Here is a 14,511-nt window from a genome sequence, read left to right on the forward strand (position 1 = left end):
CATCTTTGTCTGTGGTTGCACTCGTATAATTCATCTCTCAATTTGATAAACCTAATAGGCATTCTCTAATTATTTGAAATTTTCTATTTCAGCTACTTGAAGCTTGATATTGTTCATATTACTGTCCGGAACACTTTTAAATGGTTTGGTGGAAGTAGAAGTGACATTAATGCTGTTCATATGGAAGTATTAACAGTTCAGGTGATTGAATACATTTAATTATTTTTTCTTTTACCAACAAAAACCCATGCTGAAATTTTTATTTAGTTGGAATGGGATACGGTGGTTCCAATACAAATGGATTTTGAAAGGCTTTGTCATGTGGAGTGCTTGGCAGCGGAATTAATATTTATTTTTTGGTTTGGTTTGCATCTATTAATTTGTAATTAACTGTCTCTGCATGTCGATTAATACTATGATGGGGGCTGTAGGTTGAGGACATCAATCTAAATGTTGGCACTAAAGGTGAGTTAGGTGAAAGCATAATTCAAGATGTGAATGGAGTTTCAGTTGTGATTCAAAGGTCACTTCGAGACTTGTTGCATCAAATACCAAGTATTGAGGTTATAATCAAGGTAATGGATTACATGTTCATTGACCGTTTTGTGAAGCTAACTTTGTTTTTAATTTTAAATTTGGGAAAACTGCAAACGTAAGTGAAGTCACAATTTAAATGTTTTTAGAATTCGTGCTTTTCAGATGGAGAAATTGAAAGCAGCTTTGTCAAACAGGGAATATCAGATTATCACGGATTGTGCACAGTCTAATATTTCTGAAACTCCACGTATTGTACCCCCATTGAACCATTATTCTATGACATCTTCAGTTGATGTTGAAGAAGACATCACTCCTCAGGAACCAGATGGTATTGAATCCCAAAGTGCAAGTGGGGGAGCCTGGGTTATGATGAAAGTCTCTGTTGTTATTGATTTGGTTGAATTGTGCTTACATGCTGGTGTAGAAAGAGATGCATCTCTGGCCACTGTGCAGGTAGTTTCTCAATTTGGTGGATTTCTTAACTGTTGGGAATTTATTACAGTATTTGTATATTCTCTCTTTAGAAGATTGAACTCATTGAGGTGGCATTGGTTTTATGCATCACAAGAGTTTTTGTTGCTTGACTAAATTTATATTTTGTTTTTCTATGCTTTCTATCTTCTGAAACCCGTGTTTGCTTTTTATTTATTTATTTAATAAATAAATAATTTCTTTGCCTTTTTCGTTTGGGAATGCTATATATTTTGGTCCTATATGTCACGTAAATATCATTTAGTGATCCTAAAATCATTTTCAAATCCTTGCATCAATATTTATGTATTCTCCGTTCAAATTGTCTGGTATTGTGTCTAATTTACGATTTACACCGTACTTGAACATCATTGCAAAACTGGATTTCATTTTCTTTTCTCAAAAGTGGTAATTTTATTAATAAAGAAGAAAAGTACAGTCAAATCGGACCAGCAGTCTAGAAGAGATACTACCGTCAGTCAACTAAAAAGGGACACAAAAACATGTGTAAATAATCAACTGTTGGCAGGGTTAAACTCTTTTGATTTCTGCATAATGCATTGTAATAACTGTATTATTTTAAGAAGATATTTTGTCAAAATTTGTATCAGGTGCGCTTATGCGTGTAGGATGTGTTAGAACATTTAATAGGGTGGATGCTCACGTTTTGAGAAAAGAGTACATATAATTATATACATATAATTGTTCTTGGTTTATTATGCTACCACTCTGTTGTACAGATTAGCGGTGCATGGTTGCTGTACAAGTCAAATACACTAGGAGAAGGTTTCCTCTCAGCAACGCTAAAGGGTTTCACTGTGTTTGATGACCGTGAGGGTACGGAACCAGAGTTTAGGTTGGCAATAGGAAAGCCTGAGTATGTTGGTTCATATCCTCTAGATTTTGTTGCTCATGATGACCATCACATCTCCGGTGCAAATGTTACAAAAGAGAATGATGTCAAATTAGTTCCTACAATGCTCATTCTTGATGCAAAATTTTGTCAGCTGTCAACAGTTGTTTCTTTGTGCATCCAAAGGCCACAACTGCTTGTTGCACTTGATTTTCTGCTGGGTGTTGTTGAGTTTTTCGTTCCTACCATCGGCAATGTGCAGTCAAATGAAGAACTACAGAACCCTGTCCATGGAATTGATGCAGTAATTTTGGACCAATCAACTTACAAGCAACCCTCTACTGAATTCTCTCTTTCTCCTCTAAGACCTTTAATAGTTGACGATGAAAGGCATGATCATTTTGTTTATGATGGCAATGCTGGGACACTGTATTTGAAAGATAGGCAGGGATTTAATCTCTCAGGGCCTAGTACAGAGGCTATAATATATGTAGGAGATGGGAAAAGATTGCAATTCAAAAATGTTGTTATCATGGTATTATTCTTCACAATGTCTTTTTTTCTAGTTTACTGGCATACTTGTGCTTCAAAAGCACTTCTATCATATTTAAACTTCTAATGTAAGTTGTGTTGGTGTAGAATGGACTGTACTTAGATTCATGCATTTCTATGGGAACCAACAGTAGCTATTCAGCTTTGAAGGAAGATCAGGTCTACTTCGTGGGAGGGAATGAAGTTCCTAATTTGAATTCCCCAACAGAAAGTGTCAATAATGTGCCATCTCAAAGTATTGCCGTCGACAGGTCGACAGAGTTTATTATTGAGTTGCAGGTTCAATATTGCTTCATTTGATTTCTTTTTCCTAATTTGGGGTCATACTCATTCTTTGGATCTGCAACTGTCTTTCGTAACTAAATATTTCATTGCAGTTGGTTGGTCCAGAGCTGACATTCTATAATACGTCTGAAGATGTTGGGGAATCCCTTGTGCTCTCCAACCAACTTTTACATGCACAGTTGGATGGATTCTGCAGGTACATAATTTTATTGTTTTGTTGATTTTAATGTCACTCATAGTATAGGATCTTCTTTCATTTCTCTAAATGGTCTCCAAGGACTCCCTTTTTCTTTTCCTATCGGATTTTGTCTCTTATTTAGGGGTTCTTCCATTGCATTTTGGATTGACTAAATGACACGCAATATTGAGTTCCAAGTCCTTTTTAAACCAAAATGATTAGGACACATTCATACTCCCTCTGTTTCAATGTCCATCGTATTTGTCATACCCAAAAGTCTTAATTTGGTTTCTTGATTCCTACCAATATCTGCGATATATCTATATTTCCATTGAAATTTCCCATTATTTTTTTTAGCTATTGTGGATTCTTACCAGACATAAATGGATTTGATAAGGCTTTAGTTGAGAGCAATATCGCTGGATAATGCTCTTTGGTTCCTTATACATTGCTTCCATAGGTTTCCAGGAGTTCAAGTGAGAAAAATCATATTTATTGCCTAGGCCATGTTCGCTTTAGATTCCATGTTATTAATGCTTGAACTTAAAGAAATGTAATGGAAAAGTGACATTCTATGTGCTCTTGTTGCCTCCAGGCTTGTTTTGAAGGGTGATACCATTGAGATGAATGCAAATGTTCTTGGTTTAACAATGGAGAGTAATGGATTCACGATTCTGGAGCCTTTTGACACCTCTGTAAAATATTCCAATGCTTCTGGAAAGACCAATATTCATCTAAGTGCTTCAGATGTATTTATGAATTTCTCATTCAGCATCCTGAGACTGTTTTTAGCAGTTGAAGATGATATCTTGGCATTTTTAAGGACAACATCAAAGAAAATGACAGTGGTCTGCTCACAGTTCGACAAAATTGGAACAATAAGAAGTAGGCTGAATTTTTTTTTTCCTTTTCTATATTGTTGCTAGAATGTTTTAACATGCCTATTGTTAGATGCTGATACGTGTTCCCTGCTTCCTTGAACTTTCAGATTCCCACAATGACCAAACATATGCCTTCTGGAGGCCTCATGCACCTCCTGGTTTTGCTGTTCTTGGGGATTATCTGACACCATTGTTAGTGGACATTCTTTAATTGTACCTCATGGTTCTTAAATATTCACTTTCACGAAAAAATATGAAGGCTTTTCATTTCTTAAAGTTTTGAACACTGATAATATAATTTTCTTATGACAGGGACAAGCCACCTACAAAAGCAGTTCTTGCTATAAATACCAATTTTTCTAGAGTCAAGAAACCCATATCTTTTAAACTGATTTGGCCACCTTTACCTTCCGAGGGCTCATCTGTTCATGGTGTAAATGATTCCGATTCTTTACCAAATGACATCATTTCTGACGGAGATAGTTGTTCCATTTGGTTTCCTGAAGCGCCTAATGGATATGTTGCATTGGGCTGTGTGGTTTCCCCAGGAAGAACACAACCACCACTGTCAGCTGCTTTTTGTATCTTGGCTTCTTTGGTTTCTTGTTGTTCCTTAGGGGATTGCATTGCAGTCAGCACCACAAATCTGTATGTTGTACTTTCAGACTGTGTTACTTAATAAGTTTAGATTACACCAGGGGTGCCAATGGTTCATACTAAGGTTCAACACAGTTCCAAATTAGGCAGGACTTAATACAGTTTCGATGGTTTAAAATTTAATAAATCTGATCCACAAAAAGTTTGAATCATATTATAGTATATTTGAATTGCAGTTTTTTCCTTAAAAAAATAATCGTCAAGTCAGAGTTAATATTGTGCAAGTTATCAGTCTTTTCCAGAACGTAATGGAAACATAGAATATATATTTGCTTTCTTCTTGGCTCCAAACTTCAACATATTGTAAGAACTATTTCAGATTTGGGGGTATCCATATATTCTTCAATATAATTGGACTTGTACATATATCCTGATAGATCCAACTAGAATGACCCATTGATAGCCTTATGTTAGGGCATTTTCTTTTCTGGTTCTTGGAAAACTATAACGCGAGGAATAGTTTTATGATTAAATAATTCCTATCCCGTCTGTCTGAACGCTATTTGTTTTGATAAGAAATGGTTAGGACTTTTGATTTGTCATTCCATTTTTAATTGCAGATATCCGTCAAGTGTAGCATTCTGGCGTGTGGATAATTCTGTTGGCACCTTTTTGCCAGCAGATCCTAGTACTTCTACTGTAATGGGTAAAGCATATGATTTGCGTCACATGATATTTGGATTGCCAGAAGCATCTGTAAAGTCATCTAATCATTTGGATGTGCAAGCTTCTTCTGCTCACAGTCACAACCTCCAATCAGAAGTATCAGCATCTGTAAATTCTGCTCGGCGTTATGAAGCTGTTGCTAGTTTCCGATTGATATGGTGGAATCAGAGCTCTAACTCAAGGAAGAAACTGTCCATATGGCGTCCAGTTGTCCCTCATGGGATGGTATATTTTGGTGATATTGCAGTCGAAGGGTATATGATAATGGATATCTTATTCTTATTACATTCCGTGTATGTTTTCTTTTGTTGTATCTAAGTAACATAAGTTTTGATGGTTACTAAACTTAGGTATGAGCCTCCAAATAACTGCATTGTTCTTCATGATACTGGAGACGAAGGGATCTTCAAAGCCCCTCTTGATTTCCAACTTGTTGGTCAAATTAAGAAACAGAGGGGAATGGAGAGTATATCTTTCTGGCTTCCTCAAGCTCCTCCAGGTTTTGTTGCTCTTGGTTGCATAGCATGTAAGGGAACACCAAAACAGAGTGATTTCAGCTCATTAAGATGCATGCGCAGTGATATGGTAGTTGGGGATCAATTTTTGGAAGAAAGTGTATGGGATACGTCTGATGCCAAGCTTACAAGAGATTCGTTTAGTATATGGGCAGTTGGCAATGAGTTGGGGACCTTTATAGTTCGTGGTGGATTCAAGAAACCTCCAAGAAGGTTGGCTTTAAAGTTGGCTGACTCACATGTAAGAAGTGGCTCAGATGATACTGTAATTGATGCAGAATTTAGAACTTTTTCTGCAGCACTTTTTGATGACTACGGTGGCTTGGTGAGAATTCATACTCTATATAGTTTCATATAGAATTTAAACTAACTGTTACATGCTGAAATTTCTCCTGGTTAAAAGTAGTGTGTAATGAATAACGAAGTATGCGAAGGGATTAATTAGTTGGTTCTTTTTGTGGATGAGGTGGGAGATCTTTGGACTAAAATTAGAGACATAGTTTCATTACAGGCATCTTTGTATAACATTAGGGATGTCTCTTTTTTTTTTACTATAATTCATCTTTGATTGTTTGTTTTCTTTTGTTAATTATGGTCATTCTTTGGTAGTCAGTTCACTTTAATGGATTTGTTGTCGATCTTTTCTTGCATCCCTTTTTTTTAAATAAAAAATTATTTATAGAATTTTTGTTTCCTGTAAAAGTAAAAAATTAAAAAAAACATTATGTTTTTTTAGTTGGTGAATCAATAATTCTGATTCTTGATAGTTTGGAAAACCAATGAGGTTTCTCTCATGCATTTAATGGGAAAGCACTTACTCTTATATAGTCGACTTCCTGGTAGAAAGCTTTTCTGAGGGTGGAGCTTGACCGGTTGAACAGTAATAATTTTGTGTTTGATATAATTTGTTTAATGAGAAAGGACAGGGCCTTGGAGAAGAGATGGAAGAGAACAAGGGTATATTGACATAATATTTCTATGGACTTAATTCTCCTAGTTTTGGGTTTGCCTTTTTTGGTAGCTTCATACTCTTCAATGGATTGCTTTGGTGTTCTTTTATGCCTCAATTTTTATTTGAATTTTTGTTCATCCTTCATATTCAGCTTCATGTTCTTTGAACTTTTGTATCCATTTACTTATTCCTTTGTTGGTTTTGATCTCGTGTTCTCTGTTCTTCTTATGAAACCTTTTATACTTTGTATTAATGTTCTGAATTGTACATAATTAAACCTTTTATCTTCTTTTCTTTAAGAAAATAATAAGTTAATGTTTTATTTTAGTTCATGGTTATTGTTATTGAAAGCTGAAAAACCTACTGTTACATTAATTTGCTACTAATTGAAGGTATTTTTCTAATTTTTCTTTTTTGAAAAGAAACATAATTTTATTAAAGTAGGAAAGCTAATTACAAAGAGTGGGCAAGGAAATTTTTCTTATGATTTTGTTTTATGGAATGTGGCAGATGGTTCCATTGTTTAATGTCTCTTTAAGTGGAATTGGGTTCAGTTTGCATGGAAGAACAGAATACTTAAATTCTACTGTGAGCTTCTCTTTGGCTGCTAGATCATATAACGATAAGTATGAAATTTGGGAGCCTCTTGTTGAGCCAATGGATGGATTCTTAAGGTAATTTACTGTACTACGTCAAATGTTAACACTATATTGGGAACATATGTGATGCATTTAATATTTTGATCAGCACTGAATCGATTGTTTAATTCCATTCCCTGCTTTACTTGCTAGTACTGTTTAAATGTGCTGTAAATTCACAGTTTTAGTAGCAGCATGAACTCCCCCTACCTACCCATTTCTTTTAATTTAGAACAATTTGAATTTCTGGTGTTTCTATTATATTATATTTCAATTGGCCCCAATCTTGGGATTTGAACGATGACTATGCTTTGTTGGTTATGGGTCTCGAGACTATGGTAAGATTCTGAAAAGGAAGAGGGCTTGAGGAACATCCGTTGAACAGTTTGTATCTGTTATAGTCTTTTTATATATCAGCGAAGGCCATTGATATGTGTTCATCTCACTATTGAGCTTGCTAGGATTTTGAATTTAGTTAAACGAGGTCAAGGTGGGTGACTTACCAATGTTAATTTGATGGATGACAAATTGGGTTTGTTAGACAACCAATGGCTCCAAAAGCTTGAGTTGTTAGGGAACTGGCCAAGATGCAGTGAGCCCCTCTGGCACCTTAGAGTTCGAAGATGGACGGAGAGCGAGAGAAACAGATAGGCGTAGGTGCAGCCCCACCATGCACCATGAAAACCAAAAAATAAGTGGAAAATATGTATTATTCTTGCACGAAGACATTTGTGTTCATATCATTCTTGCATGTTAGGTGAAGGCATTTGAAATGGGAAGATATGTAATGGATAGTGTAAAGGGGAGAAGAAATAAGAAAAATTAAAATTTTTGTGACTCCATTAATTGGAAGGTTAGAGAGCTAGATCTTATATCTCATGTGGTGTTTTTCTTGTTCTTTTTCCATCTTTTTTTTTGTTCTTTTGGGGTGAAGGGGTGGGGGGAGAAGCTTTGTGTGTGTGTGTGTGTGTGTTTGTTTGTTTTTATTTATTTTTGTCTTTGCTTTTGATGTTATTGTGGTTATATTTGATTCAAATTTTCACATATGCATCACGTGTAGTTATTCCCTAATTTATGGTTACTTACAGGTATCAATATGATCCTAGTGCTCCAACTGCAGCTTCCCAGTTACGTCTTACCTCTACTAGGGAACTGAACTTGAACGTTTCTGTGTCTAATGCTAATATGATAATTCAAGCTTATGCAAGCTGGAACGGTCTTATTCATGTTAATGAATATCATAGAAAAAGAGTAAATTTCTTCTGGTTCCATCACTAATATGAAATTTATCTTGTACATTTTTTCTCCTTTCTGCAATTGTCGATTATTGCTTACAGTTCTACCTTTCCTTTTTGTTTTAACATGACATCATATAGGAAGCATCCTCTCCAACAGATGGTGGAGTATCTGTTATTGACGTCCATCACAGGAGAAACTACCATATAATTCCACAAAACAAACTTGGTCAGGATATCTATATTCGAGCTACTGAATTAAGGGGACTGGCAAACATAATTAAGATGCCATCTGGGGATATGAGGCCTCTAAAAGTTCCTGTTTCCAAGAATATGTTGGACTCTCACTTGAAGGGAAAACTTTTCCGTAAAGTTAGAAGAATGGTGACTCTTATCATAGTGGATGGGCAGGTATACCCTCTTTTCTTATGGAGGCAATTGCTTAATTCCTTCCATATATCTTGTATTCAAAGAGTATCTGAATTTCAGCTAGTCACACAATTGTGTTTTTGTATATGTTACATAGTGAAATGGCTTCCCTTATCTTGACTACTCATCTACCTGCAATTGCAGTTCCCACAGGGTAGAGGGTTGACATCCCCCCAGTATACCATAGCAATCCGCCTCAGTCCTGACCCGAGTCTCCCTAGTGAATCATTGAGCCATCAACAAAGTGCACGTACTTGTGGAAGTAGCTCGGAACAGTTATCTTCAGAGCTTGAGTTGGTCAAGTGGAATGAAATTTTTTTCTTTAAAGTTGATGATCCAGTATGTAGAATGTTTTTCTCTTAACAATTTCTTCCCAATTAAATAACTGCTCTGCTTTTACATGTGCGAGGTCTTTGCACATTTGTTTTCACATCTCTTATCACCAAAATTTTATTTTGTTAAATCATGACTCTTCAACTCAACATGTCCAGTTTTGCTGTATATGAGGAGAAGGGCTTCATATCCCCTTGGCCACTTTATAAATAAATTTTATTCTTGCGCCAAGAAATTTGTGTAACATCTGTTCACCTAAAATATAATTTGAGAACAATTTCATTCCCTTTGGTTGCTAAGACAAGCTAAGTCAATTTTTTTAACCCCACGTCACATGTTAAATTTCAGCTTTCATACTTTTCAAATGATAGATATTAATGTTGCTTGTTGATGAATATAGTGCCTGCTAGTTATACCATCTGAATCTGGCACATCATAAATGATTCGTTTTCTTAAAACGAGTTAATGCTTGTTTTTGCCTCTGCTTTTTTTGTTTTTGGTTTTTTTTTTTTTTTTGCTGTGGTTATTTCACAGTATCAACCATACATCCTTTTGCCCATGTTATATGTCATTTGTTTGGAAGTTGTATGAGCATAAAGTAGCCTTCTTATCGGTGGTAACATCCTATTTTCATATTCTCTGTCGCCATTTGGTGGCCACCTCAACCTATTCTATCCAAATTTGTGCAGGATTACTACTCAGTGGAATTAATTGTCACGGAGCTGGGGAAAGGTACTGCTTTTTATTTTTTCCCTTACTCAATCTGTTGTTTTTAAAGTTAATACACGATAGTTTATTATTAATCTGCACGCCATAGGGAATATCTATGTTATAAAGATACTCTGTTAAGCCTCTGTAGAAAATGTCAACTTTAGACTTCTTATTTGCTAAGTTAAGGTACTTGAGGAAAATATGCATTATTTCTCCTCTGTTTATCAAACTATCTATTTTGGACAAGATGCATTTCACTTTTCATGTTTAATTTTACAGGGGTCCCTCTTGGATTCTTTTCATCCCCTCTAAAGCAGATTGCAGGGAATATCCATGATGATTCATACGCATATGATAGTGTGAACAAATGGACCTGGGTTGAATTATCCTCGACAAATTCTGCGGTAGAGTTCTTTCTCATATGTTAGCAATATCCTTTTTTCTTGTCGTATCTGTTTTGTGGCAAAACATGTAGTGTTGCCTCCTTCTAGGGTAAAAATTTATCAAGCATTTACTGACAAGTGTATTTTTCAACCTTATAATATTTACGTCAACTGTGATTCAGGGAAATAACGGTGAAAAGTCGAATGGTAGAATCAGATGTGCTGTGCTCTTGTCACCAAGATCTGAAGCTGAGATAAGTGATCAATCAGATAACAGTAACAGAAAATCTGGATTTATTCAGATCAGTCCAAGCAGGGAAGGACCTTGGACTACTGTGAGGTTGAACTATGCTGCACCGGCTGCCTGTTGGCGGTTAGGGAATGATGTTGTTGCTAGTGAAGTACATGTGAAGGATGGCAACCGATATGTTAATATTAGGTCTCTTGTTTCGGTACGTAACAGTACGGATTTTGTACTTGATTTGTGCCTTGCATCAAAAATTTCCATGGAAGAGACGACGTCAACAAATAATGAAAGTACCCCTGAAGGTTTACAAATCCACAGCAATAAACTTCAGAGTGATGAGTTCTTTGAAACTGAAACATACAGCCCAGGCACTGGCTGGATTGGCTACATGGTTCAACCAAGCCAAGATATCTTCGAAGGTGGAGGATCTCATCAGGTAAGATATTAGTTGAAGTTCTTGGCATGTGTTAGTTACTCATGTAGCTTGATCTAGTCATTGTTCTTTTATGCAAGGCTTTTCACATTGAATTTCAATTCTGTTGATAAAGCTTACCATGCTTGATTTAAACTACAGTATGGTTTCATATTTTATTATTGCCTTGTATTTTACTTTTATTTCCACTTCTAATCCAAAATTGGAAGCTATAATATCCGTAAACTCTATTTTTATATGGATTGGTAGTATACTTTGTGATTCTTTTGATTAGAAAACAAAAAATTTTATAAAAGAGAAAAAGTGATACGAAGAAAGATTGTGAAGTCCAGCAAACTTGCAAAAGCGGCAACGAATGCCTTAACAAGAAAAATTACAACAGCTCTAGCCAATCAAGACGAGTTACACTAAAGGTCTCTAAATTTATTAGCATAGATAGTCAACTCTTATCCAAAGTAAAACTTCCTCCATCCTGTCATCAGAGAATGTTTTATTCGTTTACCCCAACCAAAACTGCACATCTCCAAAGTGTAAACCACTTTACAAAAAGGTCCTCGGTGAACACAGCAATTTCTCGGTCAAACCCACTCCACTCTAAACTGTAGTGCAACCTACTCACATCGGTCTTGAATATATCTAATTCAAACATATTGATTTAGGGATGGTTAAACTCCTTTATTGTCTGTGGCTTTATTAGACAGGTTGGAATAGTAATTCTGGAGCCGTTAGCTTGTTTCTAATTACTGTTGGTAATGCAGGGAATTCCTGCTGTTGAGTTACCACCAGGCTGGGAATGGGTTGATGATTGGCATTTGGATATGGCATCTGTTAACACTGCTGACAGTTGGGTTTATGCTCCAGATGTTGATAGTTTAAAATGGCCGGAGTCATTTGATCCCTTAAGGTTTGTAAACTATGCAAGGCAAAGGAGATGGATCAGGAATAGAAAACAACATGTTACAAATCAAAAAATACCTATTGGACTTTTGAAACCTGGAGATACGATATCCCTTCCCCTATCTGGGTTAGCACAACCTGGAATGTATGTCTTGTGTTTAAGGCCGTCCAATCTCCGCAATCCTATTGAATATTCTTGGAGTTCAGTGGTGGATGGGTCTGAACAAGCAGAGGATTCTAGTAAGTCAAAACTATGTTCCGGGATAAGTGTGTCATCTCTCACTGAGTCAGAGGAACTGTTGTATTGCACCCAGATAAGTGGTACTTCTTCAAGTGTTCTGCATAAGTTGTGGTTTTGTATGAGTGTACAAGCAACTGATATTGCAAAAGACATTCATTCTGATCCTATCCAGGATTGGAATCTTGTAATCAAGTCCCCGTTATGCATCTCCAATTTTATTCCACTTGCTGCTGAATTTTCTGTTCTTGAGATGCAAGAAAGTGGTAACTTTGTTGCCTGCTCCAGAGGAGTGTTTTTTCCAGGAAAAACTGTCGATGTTTATAATGCTGACATAAGAAAGCCTTTGTTCTTTTCACTGCTTCCACAAAGAGGGTGGCTGCCCATACATGTAAGCTTTCAAGACCAATCTAGTCCTTGCTCTTTTCTTATGCTGATATTTTTGTTTGGCATAAAATGTTTGTAAATCCGACCATTTCATTTGTTTGTTTGCAGGAGGCTGTTCTTTTATCACATCCTCATGAAGTTCCAGCAAAAACCATAAGTTTGAGAAGTTCGATATCTGGAAGGTTTCAAATTGAATAATTTGCATAATATATCGTATTGGATATCTTAGCTCTTTTGTACATTTATTGAAGTGGGTTTCTTTTATAGTCTAATCTTGCTAGGTATTCTTTCTGCAGGATTGTTCAAATCATTCTTGAACAGAATTCTAACCAAGAACAACCACTGCAGGCTAAGCTCGTTAGAATCTATGCTCCTTATTGGTATTCAATTGCTAGGTGTCCCCCTCTTACATTTAGGCTTCTAGATATAAAAGGAAAGAAACATACACGCAAGGTTGGTGGTCCACTTGAATCTAAAAAGAACAATGAAGCTATCCTAGAGGAAATAACTGAAGAGGAAATATATGAAGGCCATACAATTGCTTCAGCTTTGAACTTTAAAATGTTGGGCCTTGCGGTGTCCATTGATCAATCTGGCACGGAGCAGTTTGGACCTGTTAAAGATCTTTCTCCCCTTGGTGACATGGTAGATGTCAATCAATATTAACTTTGCATTGAGACATTATTGGTAAAGAAGTCTTGTTAAGATTTTCTCTTTTCTTGTTTTTAGGATGGGTCACTGGATCTCTATGCTTATGATGGTGAAGGCAATTGCATGAGGCTTTTTATTACAACGAAACCATGCCTATATCAATCTGTTCCCACAAAGGTAGTTATAAATATGAGAGATTGCAATGAATCTTTGTATTTGTCATTTACTCTTTGCCCTCTTTCCAGGTAATTTCTGTGCGACCATATATGACTTTTACCAACAGACTTGGTCAGGACATATATATTAAGTTGTGCAATGAGGATGAACCAAAGGTCCTTCGAGCAACTGATTCAAGAGTCTCATTTGTACATCGTAAATCAGACGGACCTGATAAACTTCAGGTTAGTGGAGTGCATATAGTTATAATGCTATTGTCTTGACATATCTACCAATCAACCTTGTATCTTTACTTGTTGACGTGACCCTCCTATAGGCCTAACCCTAAAGTTTATGCCCATTGTTGAGAAAAATAAGGGAGCATGAGGTACATTAATCTTAATCCTAAAAGGATCCAAATAAGGAGCAACCTAATCACTTAGGAAATTTCGTCGTAGTACTAGTAGGAAACTAATTAACAACCAAATCACTTGACTGAAGAAATTAGATCACAGTCCTAACCTGACTTGAAAACCAAATATTCTTATAATTTATTGACAATATACTTTGTTCTGCAACACTCCCTCTCAAGTTGGAGCGTTTTTGCATAGCTTAACATGACTTGAGAAATATAACTAACTTAGAACATAAAAGAAAAGAAAAAAAATTAAAAGCAGAAAAACAGTGTGTTCCTGGAGAGCTGAGAAGAAAGAGATGTGAACTTAGGGATGAATTCAAATTCAAATATGAATCTTAAGGGAATTTTCTTGGAGACGAGGAAAAAAATGGAAGCGGTAGGACCAAAGGAGCGTAGGCTAGTGCTAGGAATGTAGGAGCATGAACAAGTCTGACAAATAAGTTTGAGGATGGAAAGGGTAACATTATAGAGATCGTGGAGGTAGTTATGAATGTGAAGTAATTACTGTTTGATTGGCTTTGTACTGAAGATGAAAGGGTGGCATTTATGATGGAAGAGCTAGATTGGTGCTCAATTTTTGTGGAGAAAGCTAGTTGGCTGGGAACACCTTTCGATGAGAAGGAAATTGGAAAATCTGAGTTTGACTGTGTTTTGAAACATATGATCCAGATCAGATGGCGGTTTCTCAAGATTGTTGGGATGTTGTCAAAGTTGACTTATTGAAGGTTTTCTGAGAACTTTTTCTACACCAAGTTGTTAGATCTTGTACTAGTATAACTTATATTTGTTACATACCATAGAAAACCCA

At 36.1% G+C, this 14,511-nt stretch overlaps 1 protein-coding gene across 1 annotated transcript in view; it reads left to right on the plus strand.

Annotated features, from left to right (window-relative positions):
- LOC117627416 overlaps positions 1 to 14,511 on the plus strand; it is a 35,907-nt gene that overhangs the window by 12,905 nt on the left and 8,491 nt on the right. Inside the window, exons 29-51 of the mRNA XM_034359511.1 lie at positions 93 to 201; positions 432 to 575; positions 700 to 990; positions 1,749 to 2,396; positions 2,501 to 2,692; positions 2,791 to 2,894; positions 3,472 to 3,761; positions 3,865 to 3,949; positions 4,070 to 4,405; positions 4,975 to 5,334; positions 5,431 to 5,920; positions 7,058 to 7,221; positions 8,274 to 8,436; positions 8,562 to 8,831; positions 8,994 to 9,188; positions 9,872 to 9,914; positions 10,173 to 10,297; positions 10,459 to 10,959; positions 11,715 to 12,482; positions 12,587 to 12,660; positions 12,775 to 13,123; positions 13,208 to 13,306; positions 13,375 to 13,530. Of these exons, the coding sequence (XP_034215402.1) occupies positions 93 to 201; positions 432 to 575; positions 700 to 990; positions 1,749 to 2,396; positions 2,501 to 2,692; positions 2,791 to 2,894; positions 3,472 to 3,761; positions 3,865 to 3,949; positions 4,070 to 4,405; positions 4,975 to 5,334; positions 5,431 to 5,920; positions 7,058 to 7,221; positions 8,274 to 8,436; positions 8,562 to 8,831; positions 8,994 to 9,188; positions 9,872 to 9,914; positions 10,173 to 10,297; positions 10,459 to 10,959; positions 11,715 to 12,482; positions 12,587 to 12,660; positions 12,775 to 13,123; positions 13,208 to 13,306; positions 13,375 to 13,530 (5,956 nt within the window). The remainder of the gene's footprint in view (positions 1 to 92; positions 202 to 431; positions 576 to 699; positions 991 to 1,748; positions 2,397 to 2,500; positions 2,693 to 2,790; positions 2,895 to 3,471; positions 3,762 to 3,864; positions 3,950 to 4,069; positions 4,406 to 4,974; positions 5,335 to 5,430; positions 5,921 to 7,057; positions 7,222 to 8,273; positions 8,437 to 8,561; positions 8,832 to 8,993; positions 9,189 to 9,871; positions 9,915 to 10,172; positions 10,298 to 10,458; positions 10,960 to 11,714; positions 12,483 to 12,586; positions 12,661 to 12,774; positions 13,124 to 13,207; positions 13,307 to 13,374; positions 13,531 to 14,511) is intronic.

Source organism: Prunus dulcis, chromosome 5 (assembly GCF_902201215.1).
Source record: "Prunus dulcis chromosome 5, ALMONDv2, whole genome shotgun sequence".
NCBI classification, from domain to species: Eukaryota; Viridiplantae; Streptophyta; class Magnoliopsida; order Rosales; family Rosaceae; genus Prunus; species Prunus dulcis.